Source organism: Eumetopias jubatus, unplaced genomic scaffold (assembly GCF_037043125.1).
Source record: "Eumetopias jubatus isolate StellerSeaLion01/CBP00866 unplaced genomic scaffold, mEumJub1_p1.0 scaffold_11, whole genome shotgun sequence".
Classification (NCBI taxonomy): Eukaryota; Metazoa; Chordata; class Mammalia; order Carnivora; family Otariidae; genus Eumetopias; species Eumetopias jubatus.
The window spans coordinates 18,863,594-18,890,600 of NW_028274817.1; the positions used below are offsets into that span (position 1 = coordinate 18,863,594).

The 27,007-nt window shown below is 40.5% G+C and overlaps 1 protein-coding gene across 8 annotated transcripts in view; it reads left to right on the top strand.

The window, feature by feature from the left end:
• Positions 1-22,354, top strand: part of ENOX2 (ecto-NOX disulfide-thiol exchanger 2) — a 282,023-nt gene extending 259,669 nt beyond the window's left edge. For 7 of the 8 annotated variants that reach the window (XM_088028643.1, XM_028122755.2, XM_088028644.1 and 4 more), the window contains 5 exons: positions 9,980-10,161; positions 12,219-12,326; positions 15,896-16,004; positions 18,469-18,554; positions 20,878-22,354. In XM_088028643.1, coding sequence (XP_087884769.1) covers positions 9,980-10,161; positions 12,219-12,326; positions 15,896-16,004; positions 18,469-18,554; positions 20,878-21,009 — 617 coding nt within the window. In that variant the 3' untranslated portion in view covers positions 21,010-22,354. The remainder of the gene's footprint in view (positions 1-9,979; positions 10,162-12,218; positions 12,327-15,895; positions 16,005-18,468; positions 18,555-20,877) is intronic. The other variant, XM_028122754.1, reaches the window with a different exon arrangement.
• The last annotated feature ends 4,653 nt before the right edge of the window (positions 22,355-27,007 follow it).

Consider the following 27,007-nt stretch of genomic DNA (forward strand, 5'->3'; position numbering starts at 1 on the left):
AGTATCTGCAGTATTGTATACTGAGTTAATCCAGTGTTCCCCTGAAATTAACATGACCATCAGTTTGAGTATTTGCTTGATAAATTGCTAAATTTGAGGAGTTATTCGGCGGGGCGGGGGGGGGGCGGTGTATGGGAGATTCAGATTAAATGTTCTTATTAGTGTTATATAATTGCATTTTGCTTCTGTATCTCTTTTGAGTTAAAAGCTGTATTGGCTACTGCACAGAATCTTATTCGTTTAGGGACTGGAAACTCCCTGACAGATCATCTTATAGCTATTTTCTTTCCTGTTCCACATGCCAGGATGCTGCTTTGTCAAATAAAGCTATCTACAATAGACTTAATGGAGCTTACCAAATAGCTTTTCTCCCAGAAGGTTTCAATTCATTTTAATTCAAGGACTTTCGTGCATTTTTCTTCCCCTCGATCGTATCTAATTTTGTTATCTTGCTTCTGTAGTAGTCAACTGCAGAAATCCTGCTCAGTGTGAGCCAGTAAACGGGTCCTCAGGTTTTATCTAAATCAGCTACATGTTTTAGTTTCATGTGGTTCCAATTAAAAGCTTAAGCACTAGATCTCAGAGTTGTTTTTTTCTCTCTCCATGCTACCAAACTTGAATTCCAGGAGTCTAGAGCATGTGTCTGGTTAAATTCTACTTCCCAAAGAAAGTAAGCGTCACAGCTAGCCTAGCAGTCTCAGTTACCTTTCCTTGGAGTACCACAAAATTTCTGTTCTTCTGGGGACTCTGTATTACCCAGCCCATATTTGTGATGCAGTACTGGAAACCTTATTGCCGTGGAAGAAAGGACTGCTGTGCTCAAAGCAATGTGTTGAAGAGGGGAAATCACATCAAAGCAAATCATGATAGTATAAAACTATTTTCATTCTATTGTTAGCCATGATGGGAAGTACATGTGCTCAGTAAACCTAAGAATGGGTGTTCCATTTCTGTATCTATTGTCTGCCTTCTCCACTTAGATTAGTGGTTCTCAGATTTGGTATCTATAAGCATCACTGGGTTACCTTTAAAAAATCAGATTTCTGGGCTGCAGGGTTTGATTAAGTAGGTCTGTAATGAAGCTCAGGAATTTGCATTTTTTTATCAGGCATCCCTGTGTCCAGGGAGCACATTTGGAAAAATTGACTGAGACTCATTCTCCTTCATTGTTCTAGCCAAAGTTTTCACTTCTCTTGGTTTCCAATATCCTTCCGTCCCTCCCCACACCTGTCATTATTCCCTTTTTAAAAGTTTGATCAATTAATTAACAAGGACTGCATCCTATCAGCTTATGGAAATAGAGGTGCAATATGTGTAAATTTACATAAATATAAGAAATACCACTTGGTTCTAACCTGTAAGGTACTGATTAGAATGCAGCAAGGCCAAGAGATATTAGTGTGGCCAGAGTAGTTGCATTCAGTGAAAGCTGACTGGGATCTTGAAAGATGAACAGGTTGTATGGTGATTAACATAACATAATAAAGTAAAATAAAATTTTTTTAAAGATTTTATTTATTTATTTGACACAGAGAGAGGGAGATAGAGAGAGAGAGCACAAGCGGGGGAGCGGCAGGCAGGCAGAGGGAGAGGGAGAAGCAGGCTCTCTGCTGAGCAAGAAGCCCGATGCGGGGCTCCATCCCAGAACCCTGGGATCATGACCTGAGCCAAAGGCAGCCGCTTAACCGACTGAGCCACCCAGGCGCCCCATAAAATAAAATTTTTAAAAAAAGATGAAGGTTTGGATAAGGAGAGTAAGAAAGTATCTTGATGTGGAGGCAGGAGAGAAGGAACAGGGCTCAGAGAGAGAAATAAAGATGCTGGGTATAGGGGGATAAAAGATTGAGTGGACAAGATGGATCCAGATTATGGGGAACCATGAATGCCAAGGTTACATTTACCATAATAGACAACATGGCACTATAAGCATGTCTCAGTCATGGCACTAGTATGATAAAAGCAACATGAATTATATATTTTAGGAAATAAATTTTGGAGAAAGAGAGACCTGCCAGAGACTTTTATAGGAATTTAGATATAAAATGATGAAGCCCAGGACTAGAGTGAAGGTAACAGGAACTGAGATAAAATAGTAAAATAAAAGGATGTAACAGAAAATATGAGATTAAAGATGCTAGGAGTCACTTCAGAAGAATAACTACAGTCTTTGGCGCCAGATTGGATATAGATGATGAAGAAAAAGCAAGAACCTGAGATGAGGCTAGGTTTTCTAGTCTGGGAGATTAGAGGGTCAGTGGTCATATTAGTTCTCTAGGGCTACTGCAATAAAATACCACGGACTGAGCAGCTTAAACAACAGAAGTTTATTGCCTCACAGTTCTGGAAGCCAGAACTCTGAGATTAAGGTGTCATCAGGGTGCATTCCTCTTGAGGGCTGTGAGGGAAAATCTGTTCCATGCCTCTCTCCTAGCTTCTCATGGTTTGTTGGCAATCTTCGACACTTGTTGGCCTGTAGATGCATCACCCCAGTCTCTGCGTTCATGTTTACATGACATTCTCCCTGTTTGCATGTCTGTGTCCAAATTTCTCCTTTCTATAAGTATACTAGTCGTATAAGTCCATAAGCCCACCTGAATGACCTCATTTTAATTTGATTACCTCTGTAAAGAACCTATTTCCAAATAAGGTCACATAATGAGGGCTTCAACATAAAGTTTTTTTTGGGGGGGGTGTTACAAATTAAACACATACTAGTAACATTGACAGAAATGGACTGGTGCATGGGACTAATTTGTAGAGTATGAGATCAGTTTCAGACAGTAGGTAGTTAGGAAATAGATATAAAGGATTTATATTCAAATCAGTGTTCAAGAAAGTAGAAGGAATAGAAGATGGTAGTACAGAGCTGTTGGCTGAAGCTTGGAGGATATGAGTAAATGATTGTGAAAGACAAGTGAGAGAAAGAACAGCAAAGGGTTAAATACAGAACTTTGGTGGCTACCCACAGTAAGGGAGAAGGAAAGAAAGAGGAGTTTGCAGAGCAGTTAGAAAAAGAACAGTCTAGGAGCACCTGGGTGGCTCAGTCGGTTAAGCATTGGACTCTCAGGTCATGATCTCAGGGTCCTGGGATCGAGCCTCGTGTCAGGCTCCACACTCAGTGGGGAGTCTGCTTGAGGATTCTCTGCCCTTCCCCCCACCCCCTCTCTAAATAAATAAATAAACAAACAAATAAGTAAACCTTTTTTTAAAAAAAAAGGGGAAAGAGCAGCTTAAGAGGCTGGAAGAAAACTAGAAAAACAAGAAGAATTTATAGAAGTAGGAATAATCAACATTATCAGATAATACAAAGAAGAAAGGAATCAAGGACAGCATTGAGCAAGAACTATTTTAGTAGGGTGATAGAGATAGGGGCCAGAACATATGGCATTAAGGAGAGAAGGTGGACAAAATCCACAGGCCAAAAAGTTGGGCAAAAGCAAATGCAGGCATTATATATGGCAACTAGAATGGGTGACAAAGTTAAAGTTAAGTTGTTGTTTGTTGTTCAATAGAGGGGAAGGAGGCCATGGAGAGAGTGAGGTTGAAGATGCTTGAGAGTGAAAGAGTACTTATGGGTAATTATGGAAGTAGAATCCTGGAGAAGAATGGAAAGTGATCCAAACTCAGCTGGAGTTTTCTTCAGAGAGGGGAGAATCCTCTTCCTCTGAGACAAGAGAAATGAAGCTAAAAGTATGTATGCATTCCATGCTTCTCCATATACCCAGAGATTGGTCAACCATTGATTAGGGAAATGCTTTGGAAATGAGACCATGAGGAGACAGGAGCAGACCTGGAATAAATACCCTGGGCAGGATGGAAGGAAGAAATCAGTAAGAGGTAAGAGACCCACCAGCAAGGACCAACATGAGTCTGTATTGACCAGGACTGCCCAGCTCTGCAACTTCCTATAAGAGTCCTCTGCAGCCCAGGATAAGGTGCAGACAAAGTTGAGCCGAGTGACCATGAGCTAGGAATTGACATGGTAAGACTGGCCAAAGGTTTTCAGGAGGGTGAAGGAATATAGAGTACTAAGGAATTTGCAGTGGAATCTGTTTAGCCAGAAAATAGTTAATGGACTGGGTGAAGTTGGCCACTCCAAGAGATTTAAGGTCCCAGCAAAGAAAGAGAGCAGGGTGTCTCAGGGTGTCTCAGGGTGTCTCAGGGTGTCTCAGGGTGATGAGGGGCAGTGAGTTAACTGACAGATGAAGATACTGTTTGAGAGGTGAATTTAGAGATCTCAGAGGAGAAACAGCGAAGTCCCTGGTACATCCATACTGGTAGAAGCCTCACTGGAGTAATAACCTGCAGAGGTAAGGAAAGCAAGGCTTTGGGAGGTCAGGGAACTCACTTAAAAATTTCCCTGAACTGGTCTGCAACCACTCATATCATCTCCTTCTCTCTTTCAACTTTGTTCTTTTTGGCTTTTTCTCTTTGTGAATCGCTCCAGCTCAGATTTTTTTTAGGACCCTTGAGAGGAATGTTGCACATTTTCCCTTCTATAATTTGGTAACATTTGTTACACATCTTCCTTCAATAATTTGGTGCATCTCTTGTAATGCAGCTTTGTGAGGGTGGCCAACCCCCTGAATTTGCTTCCATTAAAATTTTTGTTGTGGGGCGCCTGGTTGGCTCAGTCATTAAGCGTTTGCCTTTGGCTCAGGTCATGATCCCAGGGTCCTGGGATCGAGCCCCACATTGGGCTCCCTGCTCAGTGGAGAGCCTGCTTCTCCCTCTCCCACTCCCCCTGCTTGAGTTCCCTCTCTGGCTGTCTCTCTCTGTCAAATAAATAAATAAAATCTTCAAAAAAAAATTTTTGTTTTCTTTGTACCACCGAAGAAACTTAGGCATTAATTTTTTAATGGCACAAAATCCTTTTAGATCTTTTGTCATAGAAAAACATATCTGGGATTTTGCTCTGAGTAGCTTCTCTAAAAAGAGGCGTTCACAGCTACCTTCGTACTTTCATATTGCCATGATGAACTGGCAGCCTTCAGATCTGAGGAGCCATCCCCATAAAGAGAAATGTTTTTCCCACATAGGAAATAGTCAAAAAGGAGCAGCTGAGAACTAATGATGGCAAGATATGAATAAATTCACTGTACTATGCTCTTTAGTATCAGGACTGATGGATTCACCTACTCAAACATATTATTAAAAGGTAGTATTGAACTTTTCAATGTTCTGGCAATGTACAAAGAACTCCAACTTCAGAAATGGGCCCAATTAATATTAAGTCTGTGAAAGTAAAGACTTGGTGTCCTCATTAAAATGACAAAAACCCTCATTTCAGGGAGTGGGAAATATACATTTCGTAAGTAAGGTGCCCTGGTGGCATTAGAGGAGATCACATTCTCTTTTACTTAGTGACAGGTCCAAACTGAGGAGATTATTATCTGTTCGCACTTGGCTGCAGGAATCTATCTCTGCTCATCAGCATGCCCTTTCCCCCCAGGAGAGAAGTAGTCTCTCCTCCTCATTTGCTCAGAGGGAAAATATTTTCACATTTAAACTGGAGACTATGCCTCTAACCACTCTCCTAGATCTCTGCCCTTTTCCACATTTCTCCACATGACTCATAAGACAAGAGCATAATCACTAGCCTGCAGTACAAGAAGAAACAAAAGAGGAAGATGAAATATCACTATTTAGTATTGAGCCATATGCCTTGCCAGAAGACAAACATGCAAACCAAAGCAGAAATGAATAACTGTCTATCTGTAGCAGTCACTTGATTTACAGAGGAACCTCTGTGTTATTCACCGGAACTCCAGCTCGAGATGCTATCCCTTGGTACTGACCCAACAAGCAAATCAAATAATTTCTTCCCGTTTGGCAGATAGCTCATTTCCCTTCTGCCATACACTTTCCTATATACAGTCATCTTCACTTTTAGCATCTTCTTTTAGTGCTGTGATTGTGAGGAATGCTGCCTGTCCGACGACAGGTATCCCAGCTGCTGGGAGAGATGGCAAGGATAGATGGTATTTACAGTGCTGGGACTTCAGCTCTCTGTTTAACAGCTTTCTCTTCAAAGACACAAAAACTTTATGATTACAGCAAAAATTAAAATACAGAATAAAACCAAACATACAATGAATGTGTCATGCCAAAGGTTTTTGTAATTTCTTTTAAAAACTAAAATACAATGTTCAAACTGCCGTATCAGGATAATTGCATGGCCATTCACAGAAAACAAGAGAACATGTAATAGGAAGGATTGCCACTCTCTAATTTGGATAGACAATCTGATTACATCAGCCTGCATTGGTACCTGATTGTTTCAGGAAAACCCTCAGGTTGAAAGCGCAGAATTAAACCCCATCCCCCACCCCCACCCCGCAAAGCAGCTTTCTTTTAGGAATGGGGTGTTTTCTCCCTCAGAATATGGTTTTCTTCTATATATTTCATCTTTGTAAAGTACAACTTCTTTCCATTTATTGTAGAGAATGAATCTTGTCTTTGAAATACCTTTAGAGAACTCTTCTTCCACCATTTATAGCTAATAATCTTGAAGATTTGATTTCCATTACTTTCGTTTACTTTCTTCTACCCGAAGTCCCCCCCCATAAGTAGCTGAAAAAATTCACACCTTTGACAAGTTGCCTTTTAACATTCTTATACATTTAATATACAGGTTTGTAATTTTGATCCATTTTGCTAACATCTCTTTTCTGGGCTTTATGCTGTGTTAGGAATCAAAAAAGGAATAAACTACAAATGTTTCCATTAATTTGGACTGAACCACAGAGATTAGTGGAATCTCATTTTTTACCATTATCATAAGCCTGGTACAGGGAAGGTACTCAGTGTTTGTTGAATGAATGAAAATCCTCTGATTAAATATTTTATAATAGCTTTTCTGATTTTTGGCCTTGAAAAATGTGCCATAACCATAAATAAAGCTAACCAAGTTTTCCTCTTGTGTCTTAGGGAGTTTTTTAATTAATAAATTAATTTTTTAGAGAAGTCTTAGATTTACAACAATATTGAACAAGAAGTAAAGAGTTTCCAAGTACCCCTGTCTCCACACACATATAAAGTCCCCCACCACTACTGACATCCTGCACCACAGGGGTACGTTGTTTATAATCAGCGAATACATCATTATCACCCAAAGTTCATAGTTTACATTAGAGTTCACTCTTGGTGTACATTCTATGAGTTTGGACAAATGTTTAAAATGTATGTATCTACCATTATAGTATCATACAGAATAGTTCCACTGCCCTAAAAATCCTTTGTGCTCTGCCTATTCATTCTTCCCTCCCTCCTAACCCCTGGCAACCAGGTTAGGGTTGTTGTTTTTTTTTTTTTTTTATTTTTACTGACTCCATTGTTTTGCCTTTTCAGAATGCCATATAGTTGGAATCATACAATTATGTAGCCTTTTCAATTACCTTCTTTCACTTAGTAATATGCATTTACATTTCCTCCAGGTCTTTCCATGGCTTGATCACTCATTCCTTTTTAGCACTGAATAATATTCCATTTCTGGATGTACCACAGTTTATTTACCCATTAATCTACTAAAGAACATTGTAGTTGTTTCCAAGTTGGGGCAATTATAAAATTGCCAGAAGAAATCTGCTATAAAATCCGTGTGCATATTTTTGTGGGGACATAAGTTTTCAGTTCACTTGGGTAAATATGAGGGAGCATGATTGCTGGATTATATGGTAAGAGTATGTTTAGTTTTATAAGAAATTGCCATAGTATCTTCCAAAGTGCCAGTAACATTTTGCATTCCCACCAGCAATGAAGGAGAATTTCTGTTTGCTCCACGTCCTTGCCAGCACTTGATGTTGTCATTGTTTTAGATTTTGGCCATTCTAATAGGTGTGTAGTGGTATCTCATTGTCTTTTAATTTGTAATTCCCTAATGATGTATGACATATGATGATGCTTACTTGCCATTGATATATCTTTGGTGAGGTGTCTTTTCAGGTCTAATTTTTTGGCATTTATCCTGTTTGATTTCTCTAAACTTCCTGGATCTGTGGTTTGGTGTCTGATAATAATTTGGGGGGAAAGTTCAGCCATTGTTGCTTCACCTATTGCTTCTGTTCCTTTCTCTCTTTCTTTCCGTTCTAATATTCTTATGACATGTATCTTTTGTGGTTGTCCCATAGTTCTTGGATATTCTGCTTGGGTTTTTTTTTTTATGCTTTTTTGTCTTTGCTTTTCAGGTTAGGCAGTTTCTATTGTCATACCCTCAAGCTCAGAGATTCTTCTCTCAGCCATGTCAAGTCTTTTAATAAGCCCATCCAAGGCATTTTTCAGTTCTGTTACAGTAGTATTTTTTATCTCTGGCATATCTATTTGATTCTTCCTTAGAACTTCCATCTCTCTGTTTATTCATCTGTTCTTTCATGGTATCTACTTTTCCCATTAAAGCTCTTAGCATACTAATCACAGCTGTTTTATATTCCTGGTCTGATAATTCCAACATTCATGCCATATCTGACTCTTGTTCTGATCCCCATTCAGTCTCTTTAAACTGTGTTTGTTTGTTTACCTTTTAGTACGCCTTGTAATCTTTTGTTGAAATCTGGACATGATGTGCTGGGTGAAAAGAACTCCAGTAAACAGGACTTTAGTGGTGTGGTAGTTAAGTGTGGGGGAGCATTCTCTAGTCCTGTGATTAGGTCTCAGTCTTTTAGTGAGCATTTACCTCTGGACTGTGATTTCACAAGTGTTTCTCAGTTTTTTCTGAGAAAAAACTTACTTGGGGCAGGATGGCTGGGGGGAGCTATACTTGGGTATTTCCCTTCTCCAGGTCAATTAGACTCTGGTAATACCCTAGCAGGTTAGGCTCTGGTAAAATAGTTTCTTCTGGGGCGCCTGAGTGGCTCAGATGGTTAAGCGTCTGCCTTCGGCTCAGGTCATGATCCCAGGGTCCTGGGATCAAGTCCCGCATCGGGCTCCCTGCTCCTTGGGAGACTGCTTCTCCCTCTGCTTCTCTCTCTCTCTCTCCCTCTCTCTCTCTCCTCCTCTGTCTCTCATGAATAAATAACTAAAATCTTAAAAAAAAAAAAATAGTTTCTTCTGATGGCAGGCCTTGTTGAGAAGAACAGAGTGCTCTGGTGTATTTCAAAATGGTTTCTTTTCCCCTCCCCATGATGGAAGCACAAGGGGATTTTTCTCCAATATTCACTGTAAGGACACGGTTGTGCTCCTAGAGATAAAATGCACAAAAGGATAGAGACTTCACTATGAGTGGGTCCCTCTGTACTTTTTAAATCTCAGACTTGTCCACACTGAGCCTCCAGCAATTAGCCAATTACAATTTAGATTTTTTTACTTGCCACCAGTTCCTGTGGAGCTTACTGCTCATAGGTTTCTGGTCTGGTAAGTTGTGATTCTCTGCATTCTCCTGTCTCTCCAGTTTCAGGGGCAGCAGTTTGCCCTGTGACCTCACTTCTCTTATGGATCTAAGATGAGTTGTTGATTTTTCAGTTTATTCAGCTTTTTATTTGTTGTTAGGATGGAGTGGTGACTTCTAAACTCCTTACACACTAGACCAGAAACCAGAAGTCTTGTGTCTTAATTTTTACATTTACCTTTCCTCTGTAGGACAGTAAACATTACATTTTTAAAAACAACTGCCCTGCACAATTAACATGTGGACAGTCGTCAGTTCAAGACAATTAGCCCTACACTTTATCATTACAGAGCTCTTATCATTTGCTGCCTTCCAAATAAAAGTGACCAATGTTAGCTGGGAATATCTGAGTTATATTTGGGGTGACAAATATGAAGCGTGATGATGACTTCAGGGTGTTGGAATCCTGCATTCCTTTACACAAATGGTTCTGTGTGCTTTTGTGTCCATCTCTTGCTGCCATGGCCACCTCAAACCTAAAGTTGCTCAAGAGACTTTCTATATATGTCAATTAAGAACTACCAAGTTTTCATGATACTAAGGTGAACCACAAAGAGTATGGATAGATGGATGTTTGACTTTATATTGATTGCTTAGCCTTAGTATCACAGGCAGAAGCTCTGAAGGAAGAAAATGACAGCCTCCGTTGGCAGCTCGATGCCTATCGGAATGAGGTAGAATTGCTCAAGCAAGAACAAGGCAAAGCCCCCAGAGAAGACGACCCAAACAAGGAACAGCAGCTGAAACTCCTGCAGCAAGCCCTGCAAGGAATGCAACAGGTAAAGGCCCTTTGGTTTTCTGAGCTTTTAGGAAAGCTAGCATCAGCTCCTCAACTGGAAAAAGGTCCCATGCCAGCAAAGAGAATAGCAAACCTCTTATTTTCTTGATATTCTGTTCTCTGGCATAGACTAGGAAGGAATTTTGTTATGGTTAATGAAATATTCTGGCCAGTACAGAGGTAGCAGTTTTCAAAGGATGTACATTCAGTGAAAAATACTTGACAGTAAAACTACACCGAACATAATCTAATCTTTTCTTTCTGCTTCAGAAGGTGCTTTGGGATCTGGACAGGGCCTCGGGGACTTTATGAAGAACCTCACTTCTTACTTAGATATGAAAAAGTAGTATCTACTTGATCCAGTGCTGGACCATACAGCCTGTTAGGAGAAATGGCAGGAATCCTACCCTGGCTTTTTCAGTATCAATGCTTTGGGCACATAATATCAATTTGCTTTTATTTTGTTTTGTTTTCACAGTCATTTATGTGAATGAGTTTACCTGCACATTATTCCAAGTATAAAAAGTAAAGTAAATAGGTGCATCCAACTGTAATTGCATTCAAATACAACAGTGTGTATGAGATGTTCAATGTCTAGATGTTTTATGTAACCATCACCACAGTGAGCCTACAATTTAAAAGAAAAAGATATCACCATCTGTTTCATCATAATAAAGGAGTAGTATTTTTGAGTAAGGGTACTATCCTCTTCTATCTTGCCAGATGACCAGCCATTTTCCTTATAATTTAAATTGAGCAATAATTTTTTTAATTGTATGCCTTGAAATTATCTAGGGCAAAGCTTATTGTTGGCCATAAATCACAAATTGTGAACAAGGAGTCTCTTCTGGCACTAAGAGCCCTGTGTTCCTATTACTTCTGCTACCACTGTCTTTCTGTGTGACAAGCAATATCACATCGATATTTCACCTTTCCTATTAGCAAAATGTGTGAAGTAATGCTTACCTTCCTTTTACTGTCACTATGGAATTTAATTAGAACATGTAAATTATATCTGAGATCTTTCCACCAAAAAAATGTATCTCTTCAGCTAGACTTCAAAGAATTTTGACAACATATATTGTATCGTGTGTCTTTTAGCTCTTCCAGTGGTCTTTTGCAAGCCTCTGAAAAGCAAAACTTTGGAAACATTTTTTGTTGCTTTTCTCTCTTACCTTGATTTTTAAACCATTCCACAGGACAGTTCTGCTACTGAAATACAATTTAAAGATGATGAACTTTTTTTTTCTTCATTTCATCACTTCAGAGACTTCTGAGAAAATTAGGTCTCTACATCCTGACAAATTAATTTTGCTCCTTTTGATTACTTTTTATTGGAAAATAGCCTTGTAAACAAGATAAAGGGTCTCCCATCTTCTCCCAAAAAGAAGTATAGTCTAACAGTGGTTAAGTGCATGGACTATGGTGTTGACCCAACCTGGGTTTAAATCCCTACTCTGCCACTTACTATCTGAATGACCTAAGGCAAAGCACTAAACCTCTGTAAGCCTCAGGATTATGCATAGGGTTACTTGAGGTTTATATGAGATCACACATATGAAACCTTATCCACAATGTGTGACACATATTTTTGTAATCGTTAATGATGATGAATCCAGTTCCTTGCCTACTGATGTGGAAACAAACATTTGTAAAATGTTTTCCTCACAGAAATTGAACTTGGCTTGGACAACGGCTATTTGAAAGAATGCTTTATAACATTAAGTTCTATGCAGCAATCAAGATATTGTCCACATGGGATTAGCACTATACCCTATCCTTACCCCTGGCTGGAATAGAAAAGTTAAGTGATTAGATCAGTTAATTTCTCAGATGCTTTCTAAAATATGAACAAATCCTAAGGAAGTTCTTAAGAACTAGATAAAATAACTTTAAGTGAAAAAGTACCTTGATTTTCCCTTTGGTATCTCTGCACGGAGAAATGATTGTGTAGGCTGGGAGAAAGTGAGGCAGGCCAGCCTACTGTCCAACTTCAACCAGGGTTTTTAAATGAATTGTGGCTCCTCAAGACTTGATTGTCTTTGGTCTGTCTTGTAGCATCTACTCAAAGTCCAAGAGGAATACAAAAGGAAAGAAGCTGAACTTGAAAAAGTCAAGGATGACAAGTTGCAGGTGGAAAAAATGTTGGAAAATCTTAAAGAAAAGGTATATCAGTCCTCTGTGAACCCTTGCCCTTCCCCCCACCCTTTGCAGTGGCAGTGAAAAATGCCCTGCAAGTTCCTGCAGTAGGAATCACTGTGGAATGCTTGGCTGAATGGGGATTAAAAGCCCCTTCTCTGGGGTAATTCTTGAATCAGGGGCTCTGCCTTTAGTTGTGAATCCTTGGCATATCTAAGGATTCTGGAGAGTGTACTTTTCAATGAATACAAAGTTAGTCCATCCCTAAAATTCCTCAGTCTTTCCCTCTTGGAGAAGACCAGCGTGTACACCTCATTCCTGCTTCATCTTGCCAAGCAAATAGCAACATAGAAAATGCAGGTGAAAAAAATAGAAAGAAAATGCGGGTGACACAGAGTACCCTTAATAAAGTGTTTCATTAAAGGAAGAAACACAAGTACAACCAGAACATGGGCTTTTCTTTGCAGACACTCCATCTAGTGTAATAATGAGCAGCTGCAGGTGAAATAGTCAAAACCCAAAGGGGAGAAAACATGTGGAAAGTAAATAAAAAGAAGGAATATTCTAAGGCTTGAAGATTGCAGCATGGAAGGGCAAGATGGGACTTTGCAGCAATAAGAGCCACCAGTGAGGGCCTCTTAGGGAGTCTCCTAATCTGGATAGGTTAATGAGTCACAAGCATGAATCAGGTGCCCAGTCTACTTAAGGTATGTAAAGTCTACCCGTGGTGTCTCCCAGCCATACCTCCCTAATCGTCTGTATGCCTGAACATTCAACTGAAGCAATCCTCTGAAAAGGAAGACCCATTGACTGTAAGTGCCTGATTTTAATGTCTCAGAAGGAAGAGATTAGGAGCTCAGACCAAGAGCCAGAAATCAACAATGCTATCGTTAGACAAGAGCTTGGGCTCTTTATCTCTGGCACTCAGCTCAGGAAGATGCAATGCATACAGGCCCTGGGTATGTTTGCCAGCATAGTGACTTCCCCCAGAGTGCCATTAAGAACTGGCAGCCTTGGTGTAGTTGAAACAAATGATTGAAAGTGTTTTCTTCTGGAGGCCATTTGCAATATGCTTTTAATTCTTCCACTTCATAAAACCAGCTCACTTTCCACTTTTGTGGGTGCTTTTAAAGAAATGAGCACAATCCCAGAGAAATTCATTTATCAAGCATTTAATTGAAAAGTGCCAAAGCTGCTCTGTGTAGTAGGAATTTCCCTATACTTTCAGAGCTGCTAAAATGTCTCAGAGCTGCTACATAGCTGTTTTGCTTCTTGCGTAAAATGCAATAGACATGAGGTAATGCTAATGACGTTATGCTTAGATTCGTTCTTTAGGATTGACATCACAAATTAATTTAAGGGCATTTTTAGTGTAAGGGCATTTTTGGCACTTTAAATTTCATTGAAAGAAGCAAGAGATCAAATGGCACAGAAGAAACTTAATGTATTGTGCCTTAGTCAGTTTTTCATGCTGAACCTGAATATACCATGAAGTGGCAGCTAAAGAGGATAAGGAAGGAGAGCCAACTGATAATCGGGAAAATGTGAGTCAGAATGTTTTTTTCCTGTAACTGTAAGCAAAGCTTCTTTCAGAAAAAGTCATGACAGTTCATTATAAACTGATATTCTCTCGGAATCTGATTTGTGACCAAATATTTCAGCCTGACACAATTAGGTTAGGAAGCAAAGTACCATTATGTTAGACTGCAAAAATAATTCCAGGTTGAAAGGAAGGCAATAAGTTTTGGTGAGGAGAGATCTCTTTTGTTTTTGTTTGGGTTTCTTGACAGTAAACTGTAGTGTGAGTTATTGTCAGTGTTTTGCAATATAACAATGTGACTTCTGTCTGTCTTACTGCAGAAAGAGCTGGCTCTTTGAATCTGCCAGTAAAATTCAAGGTGATAAACATCTCTTCAATATGCCTTCTAATTTTTTAAATGCCAGCTATAATAAAACTGAAGTCAGGTTTCAGTAAGGCTACATTTCTATTCAAGATGGCTAAAACTTCTCAGGATGCCTTTCCATCTTGAGTCAACCCCAATCTGTTAAATTCTCGCACTTAAGAAATGGCTTACTGGATCATTTAATGTTTTAAGGGCATTAGAAGGAGATCTACAACCCATGGCTTAGAAGTGAGCCGGTATTTTGAATCAAACTTGGCATGATGGTTACTGCCTGAATTGGATTCTAAAGGCCAAAGATTGAGTAGGTCATCAAGAAAGGCTTCCCTTCTGACTATAGCCAGGATGCCTGTAAATCCCCAAAACAACATGTCTTGCCAGGATAGACCATTCATTTCATTCAGGGCAACATCCTGGAAGCTTTAAAGTCATCTTTAAAGAAAACAGGACACCTGTCTGTGCTGAGGGCTTGCAGAAGGGAAGAGTGACAAAGCATTTGAATCAGCCATGAGATGCCCCTGCCAGGAGCATTTCCCCAGCATTTTCTTTTCTAAAAGCAGTAAGACTGGAAGCAATGATTCCTTTTATTCCTTCTTTTCAAGACTCTTCCTTCACATTTGTAATACAGAAAAGATGTTCTCAGTGCCCAAAGAGAGAAAGAAAGATCCATGGAAGGCCTGGATGTATTTTTCAGTTTGATTGCTGGTCATGAATTTCCCCTGAGTGTCTCTTACGAAACATACCTGCTATACTCAGAAAGAGAGAACTTTCAACAACAAAGAAGGCCACTGAGTAATATTTTGGTCATGGTCATTTCTTTTTTTTTTTTAAAGATTTTATTTATTTATTAGAGAGAATGAGAGATAGAAAGCACGAGAGGGAAGAGGGTCAGAGGGAGAAGCAGACTCCCTGCTGAGCAGGGAGCCCGATGTGGGACTCGATCCCAGGACTCCAGGATCATGACCTGAGCCGAAGGCAGTCGCTTAACCAACTGAGCCACCCAGGCGCCCGGTCATGGTCATTTCTTGATATGAAGTCAGGAATATCCTAACTGATAATGTCCTTATCAGGGAGAAGAAAGAGCTGATAGTCAATAATTGGAAGCTCTAATTTTTAGTTCAAAAGCCAACAGTTGATTATTTGGGAGTTTGGGAGTAGATTAGCTACATTGTAGATTCTGCACTCAGAGATGGGACCTGCCTTTAGCAGCGTGTGGACCTAAAATTGAAAAGAACAATCCTTTTGGCAGTGGATGACCTGGCGTGAAATCTAGGCTCTACCACGTCCTAGAAATGTGATCTAAGGCAATTTACCTAATTTACCTGAGCCTCACTTTCCTCATTTGTAGAATGGAGATAACACATACCTAACAGTGCCTGGCACCTAGTAGGCAGTAAATGTTGGGTCTGTTCCCCAGATTACCTCTATAGAGTCAAGAATGATGAAGGTGGGGGGGGGGGGACCTGGCAAAGATGAATGTCTAAATTTTTCTGTGTTTTGGAGCCATATAAAGAAGTTTTGGATGATCTGTGATGTTTTTGCATAAATTAATGCTATTTTCTCTCCCATTCAGTCATCAAAATTGTACACTATTGCTTTTGGGGTACTACGTTAAAAAGTTCCCTGTTGCGTACTCGAATCCAAGTCTGTTACGCAGTAAGGTGAACTGACCCAGGAAGCATATTTTTCCCACAGGAAAGCTGTGCTACTAGACTGTGTACATCGAGCCAGGACAGTGACTATCCTCTTGAGAAGACCCTGAACAGCAGTCCTATCAAATCTGAACGTGAAGCACTGCTCGTGGGTAAGGAACACACACATATAATATATTGACTATGGTGGAGGGGGGAAGAGTTTCACCTAAGATGAATATACCTGCCAGGCATTTATGAAGCATGAGAATGCATGAATAAGTATAGACTTCACAGAAATGGTAACAGCAGCTCCCAATTCTCCTCTAGCTCCTGTGGTTGCTGCCACATCAAATGTGTGGTTGTAAGCACAGGAGAGGGTCTGCTGGAGAAATACGTTGTACATTTTTTAAAACTCTATGTGAGGATAGTGGAGCCCTCTCACTCCCACTCAAGGTTATAGTGAGGATACTGTTTGGCAGAGAGCTTTCCCAGATGAGCCTCTGGAGGAAGTGTCTGCCTCTCTGAAATTTTTTTCCAGGTTGCTGGCAGGTAACTCAGGAGGCTGTCTGTGGTGTGTGACACTGGTGGGCTTAGATGAGATAAATGCTAGAATTGCTCTCAATATATAAAAATCATCCACAGAGGCAAGATAGAACACATGGTTGAGGAGTCAGACAGAACTGGTTTCCCGTTTGACCCTACGATTTCCTTCCTGAGCTTCAGTTCCTCCATCTGCACAATGGGCAGAATGATATTACCTGTCTCAAAGGGCAGCTGCAAGTATTAAATAAGATAATTCATCTGAATCCCTTAGCACAGTGTGCAACCCATAGGAAGCCCTCAGTAAAATGAGAACTGTTTTGCACTTACAGTATTCTGCACAAATGTTTGTTGACTTGATATTCCATTTGGAGAACAGTGGCAGATTGAGGTCCTAAAATATTCAGTCATTTCCAAGGGGCTGATACTGGACCTCAACAGATAATCCCAACTGCCTTCTAGGAAGCTGAACCCCACAGCAGCCCCACCCCAATCTCAGAAGTTCTCCACACTGATTGGCTTCTGCATATTTTGAAGATTTATCTGCCTTCTTTGGTAATGGATATTGTAGTCAGATTTAACACTTTGATATGTTAATAAAGATACACAAGAGGATCTGCCATTGAGTCTTAAAGAAAAGTGACAACTTATTTCCATTTTACAACTCAAAGTTCTTTAACAAATTGGCATGGCAACAGGGAGACCTGTCAGAGAAGAGCTGGGGGTAGAAGGAAGCCTCTGTGAATGGATAGTTCTAGAAACAAAGATTCTTGATAAGTGTTTCTTGTTTTGTTTTTAAAGAATGTAGTGACAGAGAGAATGACAGAGAGAAAGGAAAATCTATTTTTTAAATTGGTTCTTCGGGTATGAACCCACAGAAACTGCTTAGTGTTTTGAAACCTAAGGATTTATTTCTCGGCATTTGACAGATAGCCTATCTTGGCCGTAGCACCTAGAATTCCTCTGGACATGAACTGTCTTCTTTAGAATTTAAGTTTCTCAGCTTGAGTCAGTGTATAGCAATTCAATTTACTTCGTCATTTAAGAATCACATAGTGTTATAAGTAATAGCATCCATTTCGAACAGACTTTGAACGCTACCATCAGCTCCTCCCATATCCCCCAGCCCACCTCCTTGCCCTCTGATATTTGGAGGATTTTCACAAAGAACTGATTTGAACTTCAAGCTACAACTCAAACTTGTGATATTCTTTATCAGTCACTTGAAGGAATAGACAAGTTGTAGTCTATAAACCAAATCAAATTTAGCTTTTATTTCCTGGCAGTTCTCGGCAAATTCAATTCTGGGTCTATTTGATGTACTTAAGATCTTATGAAAGGGGAGGAATTCAAAAAAAATCTAAAGAAAGAAATAGTAGGCCTTTGAACAATTTAAGATCTACCTGTTGCCAGAGAAAGAAGTATTAGAACAATTAACCTGATGTCCAGAACAATCAAGGCAGTATGTATAGCTGCCAATCACCCCATAGTTAAACTGAGTAAAAATTGTGCCCATTCCCAGAGGCTGTAAACCTCTATAAAAAAATGTGTTACTTGAAGAGATTTAGAGCTCTAAGCACAAACAAATGCTAGTGACCACTTGAGTGAGTGAAATGTTTGGCTTTTCTTTACAGAGCTACTCACAGAGTAAAACCAAATATAATCAGCAGATTCTCTTGTGAGAGGCATGAAGTGAATCAGGCAAAGTACCTGATTTGTACTTTTACCACAACAGCAAGACATTATTAATGCATAAGAAGCTCACGTCCAATTTAAAGACTGTGCAGAAGAACTGCAAAAGGCCAGCACGATCCAAATTCATTATAAAATTCTAAATTCACTGTGAAATGTAGAACTCAAATGGTCTTTAGCCATCATAAATGATGGGAGTGACTCCTCCAATGCCAGTGTTTCTATATGGGGTACAGTGTAGTGAGAGGCAGTATATGCAGTGGGTTGTTGTACAGATTAAATGAATAAAATGTATATAAACTTAGAATAGTGCCCAGTATGTAGTATGTGGTACATGTAAGTTAGCTCTCATTTCAAAGAATATAATGCTCGAGTGTAACCTCCATCGTATTGTCACTGTAGGGATTATTTCCACATTTCTTCATGTCCACCCATTTGGAGCAAGCATTGAATACATCTGTTCCTACTTGCACCGTCTAGATAATAAGGTACGTGGGGTGCTGAAATGGGCATGCAAAGGGACGGAGGGTACTTTCTTCAAGCATAAGTAAGTCGTTAGTAATCGCTCTAAGGAAATTTCCCTCACCTAGTCTCACTGCAATGCAGTGCAGAGCTTCTCTCTTGCAAGTAGAATGACCGTCCGCTTCCGTTTGCCTGGTACTGAGGGGTTTCCTAGGACTCGCACTTCCAGTGCCAGAACCAGGAAGTTTTGGGCAAACCTGAATGAGTTGGCCACCCTCCTTCCAAGATACGTCTGAGAAGAATTTTCCTCCTTTCTTTTAATTTCTATCTAAGCTGCAAATGACCCACTATCTCTCACCAGTCATACTTTTGTACCGGGCCTTTAGCCATTAGCAAACGTTAATGTTCAAAACTGGAAGTCTTACTCCAGCCATCACTGTCACCACTGCCATTACCTATGTTGAAATGATCAAAGCAAGAGCAAAAACAAAACAGAGGAAACAGTAAGTCTGTGACATGGACTCAACTTCTGCTCCCAGCTGATTTCATGCATCACTTCCTTCCTGGGATGCTGTTCTATGAGGGACCTCACAAAGCCTCAGGGGCAAGAGTAAGTATTAGTTCCCTAGAAAGTCAAGGATGCCTCAGAGAAGCAGGAGGGGACTCTTGACTCCTCAGAGTAAATAAACTCAGGATAGATTTATTTCAGAAGCTGCATTCAGTTACATGTGCTTGTGGATTGTATTCACTATTTCACAGGACCTGGGGCTCTTGAGACGTGGCCACTGAAATGCAGATTCCTGATAGTTGGATGTCCAAAATGTTAAGCCATTTAAGCATGTGTCCTCTTAACAGAGGCACTTGCCCATGTGGGCATCCGGCTGCGGTGAGACATCCTTCTCATGGCATTTGTTTTAGTTCGAGCCAGCACGCCCCTCTCATTGAGCTCTGAAAGTGATACCATTCCGCAATTAAAGAGCCCATTTGGCAGCAAAGGGAGGGATCGAATGTGAGCAGCAGGACCAAGTGGTAGGTTGAAGTGGTATAAAACTGGACTTTGTGTCAGTAAAAATGATCTGGCCCTTTTTTCAAAAATTGTAAAAAAAAAATACATTTTATGTTAAAAATGTAAGCAAGATAGAAAGACAGTGAAGGGAAAGTGAAAGTGACCCAGCCCCACCCTTCCAGGATCATCACTGTTAACAGTTTGGCATATCTTCTTTCAGACCATTTTCCATACATATGCTGCACCTATATTATATGTATACATCTGTAAACATTGTATATTTATGGTTTTTAGAATGGAATTCAACTCTATATGATACCCTGCAATGTGCGTCTTTTACTTAACTGGCTACCATCTACTACTAGCAGTAGGAAGAAAGCATGACCTCACTCCTACTCTCAGCCCATTTTGTCCTGAGCAGCTTCCTGCCAGAGTAGTGACAGGGCCTCCCAAAGAGAGCCTGCAATGATGCCAACAGAATTGGCGGAGGGGTCCCTCCCTCCAGCTTCAGGAACATTCAGTGTGGCGGCAACTGAGGGTTTCTCTCAGGATCCCCTAGTGCTCCTCAGTTGAGCGCTAGTCCCCAGGTTCACAGTTAGGAAGGTTGCTACTCATGTCAAGATGACCACCTGAAACAAGTCCTAAAGGGGTCCACAGATTTTTGTTTTTATGTTGGGGTGTGTGTGTGTGTGTGTGTGTGTGTGAAATGGGGAGAGGGAGACGATGCACAGAAGTAGAAATACAGGGCATTCCTTATTTCTGTCATTTTTCCTTTGTAAAGCAACACATGTATGAAGAGTTCTGCCCTGCCTCCCTCCCCTCCCAAAAGGCTTTGCAGCTTCAGTAGGCCTGTGCACAGGCACAGTGGCACCGACCAGCTGTCATTCAGCTGGCTATGAACCCAAGCCTGTCCACACAACTGACACTAGCTCTTTTCATTAGAAAGCTCGGTGGTGATCAATCCCCAAAACGTCATGCTAAGTGAAAGAAACTAGTCACAAAAGACTATATATATCGTATGATTGCACATATATAAAATTTCCAGAAAATTCAAAACCACAGCAAAAAAATCGGAGTCAGGGATTGGGAGGAACGATTGACTACAAAGGGGCGTGAAGGAACCTTCTGTGGGTGATGGAATGTTCTAAAACTAAATAGTGAGAGTTGCCCAACTGTATAAATGTACTAAAATTCATTAAACTCTACACATAGAGTAGGTGAATTTGTTGTAAGTAAATTATTACCTACATACAGCAATTACAAAACCCGTACAAGGGAAGCCCAGGGGACTCATCTGCAGGGTAGAACTGCTTCTGAGTGGAGCTCCTCTCTCTGGCCCGCAGATCTGCACCAGCGATGTGGAGTGTCTCATGGGCCGGCTGCAGCACACCTTCAGGCAGGAAATGACCGGGGTCGGAGCCAGTCTGGAGAAGAGGTGGAAGTTCTGCGGCTTCGAGGGCCTGAAACTGACCTGAATGCCGCGGCCTCACGGCCTGGGCTCCTGCAGAGAAATGTGCGGTGGACGTGCCGAGAAAGTGATTTGTATTCTCAATGGTTTTCAAGTGGGAAGTGCTTTAAATTTGCCAGGTTGTTCCCGGAATATCTTTTGAGTTAAAATAAGGATCCTAGAGCAGCACCTCGAGCTACAGGCCCTAAAAAGACACAGACTCAGACCCTCAAGCGCTGTAACTTGCTCCCTTTCTGTCAGTGGCTTGTCTCTTTTATTAGTGATATTGAAAAAGGCCTGAGGCTAAAGAGTATTTGGGGTGTTTTCAGTGTCTGTACTACTGTCGTAGAGTTTGGTATTTTTTTAAACACTGTTAATTGAAATGTTTTGATGATTTGTATGTGATTTGTGTTTCAAAACTTCTCTTCACATTAATGTGAACTGACACGGTCTTTCCAACCCCCAGTAAGCCAGTAAATGAATAACACAGCGTCTTCTAGAAGGCGCCTGACCAGGCTCTCCCCTTTTAAAAGACAAAGCATGGTTTGTGGCTTTTTGCAAAATTACTGTGAACCAAAAGTTGACAAATGTTCCGAAGTTATTTTCTCTAATATATCAGATTAAAAACATCTAGATGTATTCTCAGAAGGCAAGTGTCCAGTATGACTGGCATGTGTATGTGCTATTCAGAATCACCTTGTAAACAGTCTGCTTTTAAAGGAGGGCATGTTTAGTTTTCTATGAATTAAAACACACGTGTGCACATGTGCACATGCACGTACACACACGTTAGCAGAAGGGATTCATTCTAATATGCCTTCCCTCTGGCCTTCTTACAAAGTCTGTTGGTCCCTTTTCTTCTGCCATCAGCGTGTTGAATTGCAAACCGTGTACTGCTGTAAATACTATGTTCACTTCAAGCTGAATGTTTGCAAACAGTTGATACGAGTATTAGTAGAAAACTCCTGGTAATGAATGAGCCCGGGTTTGTGAGGCTTCCTGCAAATAGCTCAGCTCCGCCTGGAGCGCCGATGGCCGGGGGCACCTCCAGTTCTATGGTGCCCACCCAGCAGGTTGCAATGGCAGAGTGTACGTGGACCAGTCAGGAAGTCCTGCTTGATGGAAACGAAAGAGAAAGGGTGAGGATTTGGGGCTAATATCCTGAGGCACAGATGATCTTTTCTTCTGTGGTGTTGCTGGTGCTTGTAGTAACACAAGCATGCCCTCCCTTGAGTCTTGATTCAGAATAAAAGAATGTACTAAGTAAGCAAAGCCAATGAAGAGTGTTTCAGGAAAATACTTTGTAAATGAGATGTCCGTAGTGTGTTCAAAGTTGTATTTTTCAAAGATAAATATTTCTTTTTTATACTTCAGTTTGGTGTTCTGTTTTGAATTACTTGCTCTCTGATCCTTTAGTGAATCATCTCGATTTCTTCTTTGGAGTACCAGGATGTTGAAAGAAGATGCTAAACCTTCACCTTGACAACTAGAAAGAGGGCCCCACAGCAGCTCAGTCACGCGTAAAGCTGGCTTCCCCCTGAAGCACCCAGCTGTGGCACACGCAGGGAACTGGGGTTATTTTCACTCGAGCCTCCTCCCTGTCATCAGCGCCATAGAAGCCTTTGATTCGTCAATCTCAGAGGTCCTGGAATGCCTTATTTTAATAATATCTCTGAAATCAAGGGAAATTTGCCACTTACCAATTATTTCTTATTTAAATAAGCTAAATGCCATGACGTTTTAAAACAACAAATTTTAAAAGCAACAACTGTTACACCCAGGCCCCTTGCTGTCCTTCACTTAATCTACTTGTGCTACAAATGGTCTCTTCCTATTATTCCCGCCCATTTAGTCCAGGTGTACTCCTCCCAGCCTGCTTGAATACACTGGTTGTGAAGGTTAAGTTTATGTGTCAAGTTGGCTAGGCTATAGTGCCCAGTTGCTTAATCAAACACCAGTCTAGACGTTGCTGTGGAGGTATGTTTGAAAAAATATCATTAACATTGAAACTGGTAGACTTTGAATTGAAGCAGATTGTCCTCCATAATGTGGCTGGGACTCATCTAATCCATTAAAGACCTGAAGTCCTCTGAGGAGAGAGGAATTGTGCCTCCAGATTGCCTTTGGATTCACGACTGTAGCATTAACACCTGCCAGAATTTCCAGACTGCTGGCTGGCCCCACAAATTTCAAATTTTCCAGCCCCCACAATCACATGACCCAATTCCTTAAAATAAATCTGTGTATGTGTGTGTGTGTGTGTGTACACATCCCACTGGTTCTGTTTCTTTGGAGAACCCTGACTGCTATGCTAGTCCAGAATTGTGTCATAATACGTAAAAATAAAATCCATTTGCATTATATTACATAATCAAATTGCAGCACATGCCAGCTCACAATTCTTTCCATCCATCATAGAAATATACTAATGAAGCTATTTTGCCTTACAAATGCTCAGTGCTATTTATTCTAATTATTGTTCTGTTATTCTGCCCAAATTTTGAACTGTTTTGTTATTTTTAGGAGCTCCAATAGTTATAGATTCCAGATAATAATGAATAGAAGCATTTTTTAATTTTACAAATGGTTGTTTTCTCTCTCTTCCTAGTCTGTCTGACATCTCTAGTTCTGGTTCTTTAATATTACCAAGTTGCTTGTTAAATGTCCTCAGTGAAAAGGAAATAGTTTTCGGAGCAAACTAAGCACTTAACTATGTTCTACTTAATTGGGCCCAAAACTCTATGTTGTTCATAGAATGCAGAATAAACTATATCCCTTGAAAATACAGCATAGATGTACAAGACCTTTGACTCACCTGCTGGAACTGGGTAAGCCCTTGGGATTCTTAGCTGTCTTAGTCTCTCAAATAGACCCAGATTCACTATTCACCACAATTGCTACCATCTGCTGAGCACCTATTATGCTATCCTGCTGCCTACAGTCACTTCTTGCCTGTGTGTCAAGTTACACGGACACAATGAGAGCTTCAATTTCCTTATGGGTAAATTTAAGGAGAAATAGTACCTGAGAGTGGTGGTAGCGTCATCAAGATAGCACGTGCAAATTGCCCAGCCAGTGCCTGGACCATAATGAGTTCACAATAGAGTTATGATTATGATTATGATTATGATTCAGCCAAAAGTAATTATAAGCTATGACCTTACCCTCACTTTAAGAAAAATGCTTTTGTGTTCACACCCAGAACTGTGGCGCTACATCATGTTGTGGGGCCTCAAGAAGGGAAACTTAGCTGTTCAAAGGTATTCCAAACATTTATTCAGGCCCAGGCACCCTGCCAGGCATTATGGAGTACAAAAGGAGTATGCCTGGTGCTTACCCTCAAGGATCTAGAAGAGTAGGCTTTAACATACTGGACTTAAATCCTTCACCCTGTAGCCAAGACCATAAAAGCTCAGCATGAAAAATATTCAGTGTTGACCAACTGTCAATGGTGTGAATAGGTGGTAATGATGGCTCACTCTTGAGACCTGAATTATTCTCTGTGCCCCAATGCACACCCCCCCGTACCAGTCCCAGAGTGTAAATTCTAGGAGAGAATGGTTCTCATTTATCTTGTTCACTATCACATCCCCAAACCTGGTGCATTGTAGGCAATAAATGTTTGTTAAATGAGTATTTGTGTAACACTCTATACAAACTACATTCATATGCACTAATAATAAAAGCTAACATTGATTAGTGATTCCTACTTACCAGTGATGTGTGTGTGTGTGTGTGTGTGTGTGTGTGTGTGTGTGTGTGTCTATCTATCTATCTAGAGAGGGAGAAAGAGAGTTATTCATTTTTACTACAACTGTGAATGGTAGGTAATATTATCTTAGGTTTTATCTGAGACTCTGAGATGTAATGCAACTTGCTTAAGTTTCTAAGAGGCAAAGATGAAATTTGAATTTTAGTCTGTCCAACCACAAACTTAAAACTTCCTACTGCTCCAATATGTTATTTATCCTTCATATCAACCTAATTGGTATTACCATAAGCCCCACATTATTCATTCACATGCCATTTAGAGCACCTGATATGTACAACTCTTGGTCTTAGAAATTCAAAGGGGAACAAAACATGACCTCTTCCTTCAAGAGTTTACACTCTGGTGGGGATGCCTGCTAAATGACATGGTCACGTACAAAGTGCTACAGGGAAACATTGTGGAAGGCTTCACTAACAAGAAGAACTATGGTAAGAGGAGAAAACAGGCTCAGACAGGTTAAATTACTTGTCCAAGGTACATAGTGGAGATAAAGCCCAGGATTTGAACCCAAATCTGTCTGGCATCAATTCATTCTTTTTCTATTATACCACGGGGCCCAAGGTCACATCTAACAATGTTACTGAACCTCTCTGAGTCTTTAGTTTTCATCTATAAAGTGGAAATCTAAGCATATTTCCCTGAAAGTGTCATTCATAAGGCTTTGCTCAATGTAAAGTGCCCAGTACTAATCCTGCCTGGCAAAATCAGTGTTCAAAAAATAGCTATAATTATTATTCAACTAATAATAATATTAACAATGCTTTGATGGCAGCAGAGCTACCTTTCTAGTGTCAGAAATCCCATAGGGCCACAGGGTAACTTAAGAATGGGACCCGTTGGGATACAAAATCAGTGCATAGAAGTATGTTGCATTTCTATACACTAATAATGAAGCAGCAGAAAGAGAAATTAAGAAAGCAATCCCACTTATAATTGTACCAAAATAATAAAATGCCTAGGAATAAACTTAACCAAAGAGGTGAAAGCCCTGTACTCTGAAAACTATTAAACACTGATGAAAGAAATTGAAGGTGACACAAAGAAATGGAAAGACACTCCACGCTCATGGACTGGAAGAACAAATAGAGCAACCTACACATTTAATACAATCCCTATCAAAATACCAACACTATTTTTCACAGAACTAGAACAAAAAATCATAAAATTTACACGGAACCACAAAAGGCCCTGAAGAGTCAAAACAATTTTGAAAATGAAAAGCAAAGCTGGAGGTATCACAACTCCAGTCTTTGAGTTATATTACAAAGCTAAAGTGATCAAAACAGTATGGTACTGGCACAAAAATAAATGCATAGATCAATAGAACAGGATAGAAAACCCAGAAATAAACCCACAATTATATGGTCTTCCATATCCCAAGATCCATAACATCATCCTATTCTTTCACAGTGTCAGGAAGCTTCGAGGATCCCAGCTTCCCTAAATTCTATCTGGGTGGATGGTGTCAAAGGCATACTGAAGCCATTACTTGGGGAAATGGGAGGAAGGAAAAGGAATTGACTATACGCAAATGTGAGCATTCAGACCCAAGTCTGGAGCCTTATGAAGATGATCTCAGATCTTGGGTGGAAAATGGGATGCAGGACATATTAAAGAGTGTTCTACCTAACTGCATTCACTCCAGGTCTGATTAATAGCCCCCTGGATCATCAGACCTCTTCAATCTTAACTCATTAATATTCCTCAACAAATACTTTATATCACGCTTTAAAGTGTTTTCGGAGCACCCCTGTACACAGACATTATGTCATCTGATCTTCACAACACCCTGTGAGCTAGCAGGGGTGGATGGCTGGCTCTCCCACCATTATTGCAGCTAAGGAAAACAAGCATCAGAAGGATGAGGAGCCATACCCTAGGTTACACAACTAAGTGGATGGTGGAGCTGGGATTAAAATGCAGGGTGCGTGGGGCGCCTGGGTGGCTCAGTCATTAAGCATCTGCCTTCGGCTCAGGTCATGATCCCGGGGTCCTGGGATCGAGCCCCACATGGGGTTCCCAGCTCCGCAGGAAGCCTGCTTCTCCCTCTCCCACTCCCCCTGCTTGTGTTCCCTCTCTCACTGTGTCTCTCTCTGTCAAGTAAATAAATAAAAGCTTCAAAAAAATTAAAAAATAAATAAATAAAAAATAAAATGCAGGGTGCCTGAGTCCTCCCAATATCTATGCCACTTCATCTTCAGCCTCTGCCTAGTATGGCTAAGAGAATGGGAAGTAGGTTTCCTTGACAATTTTT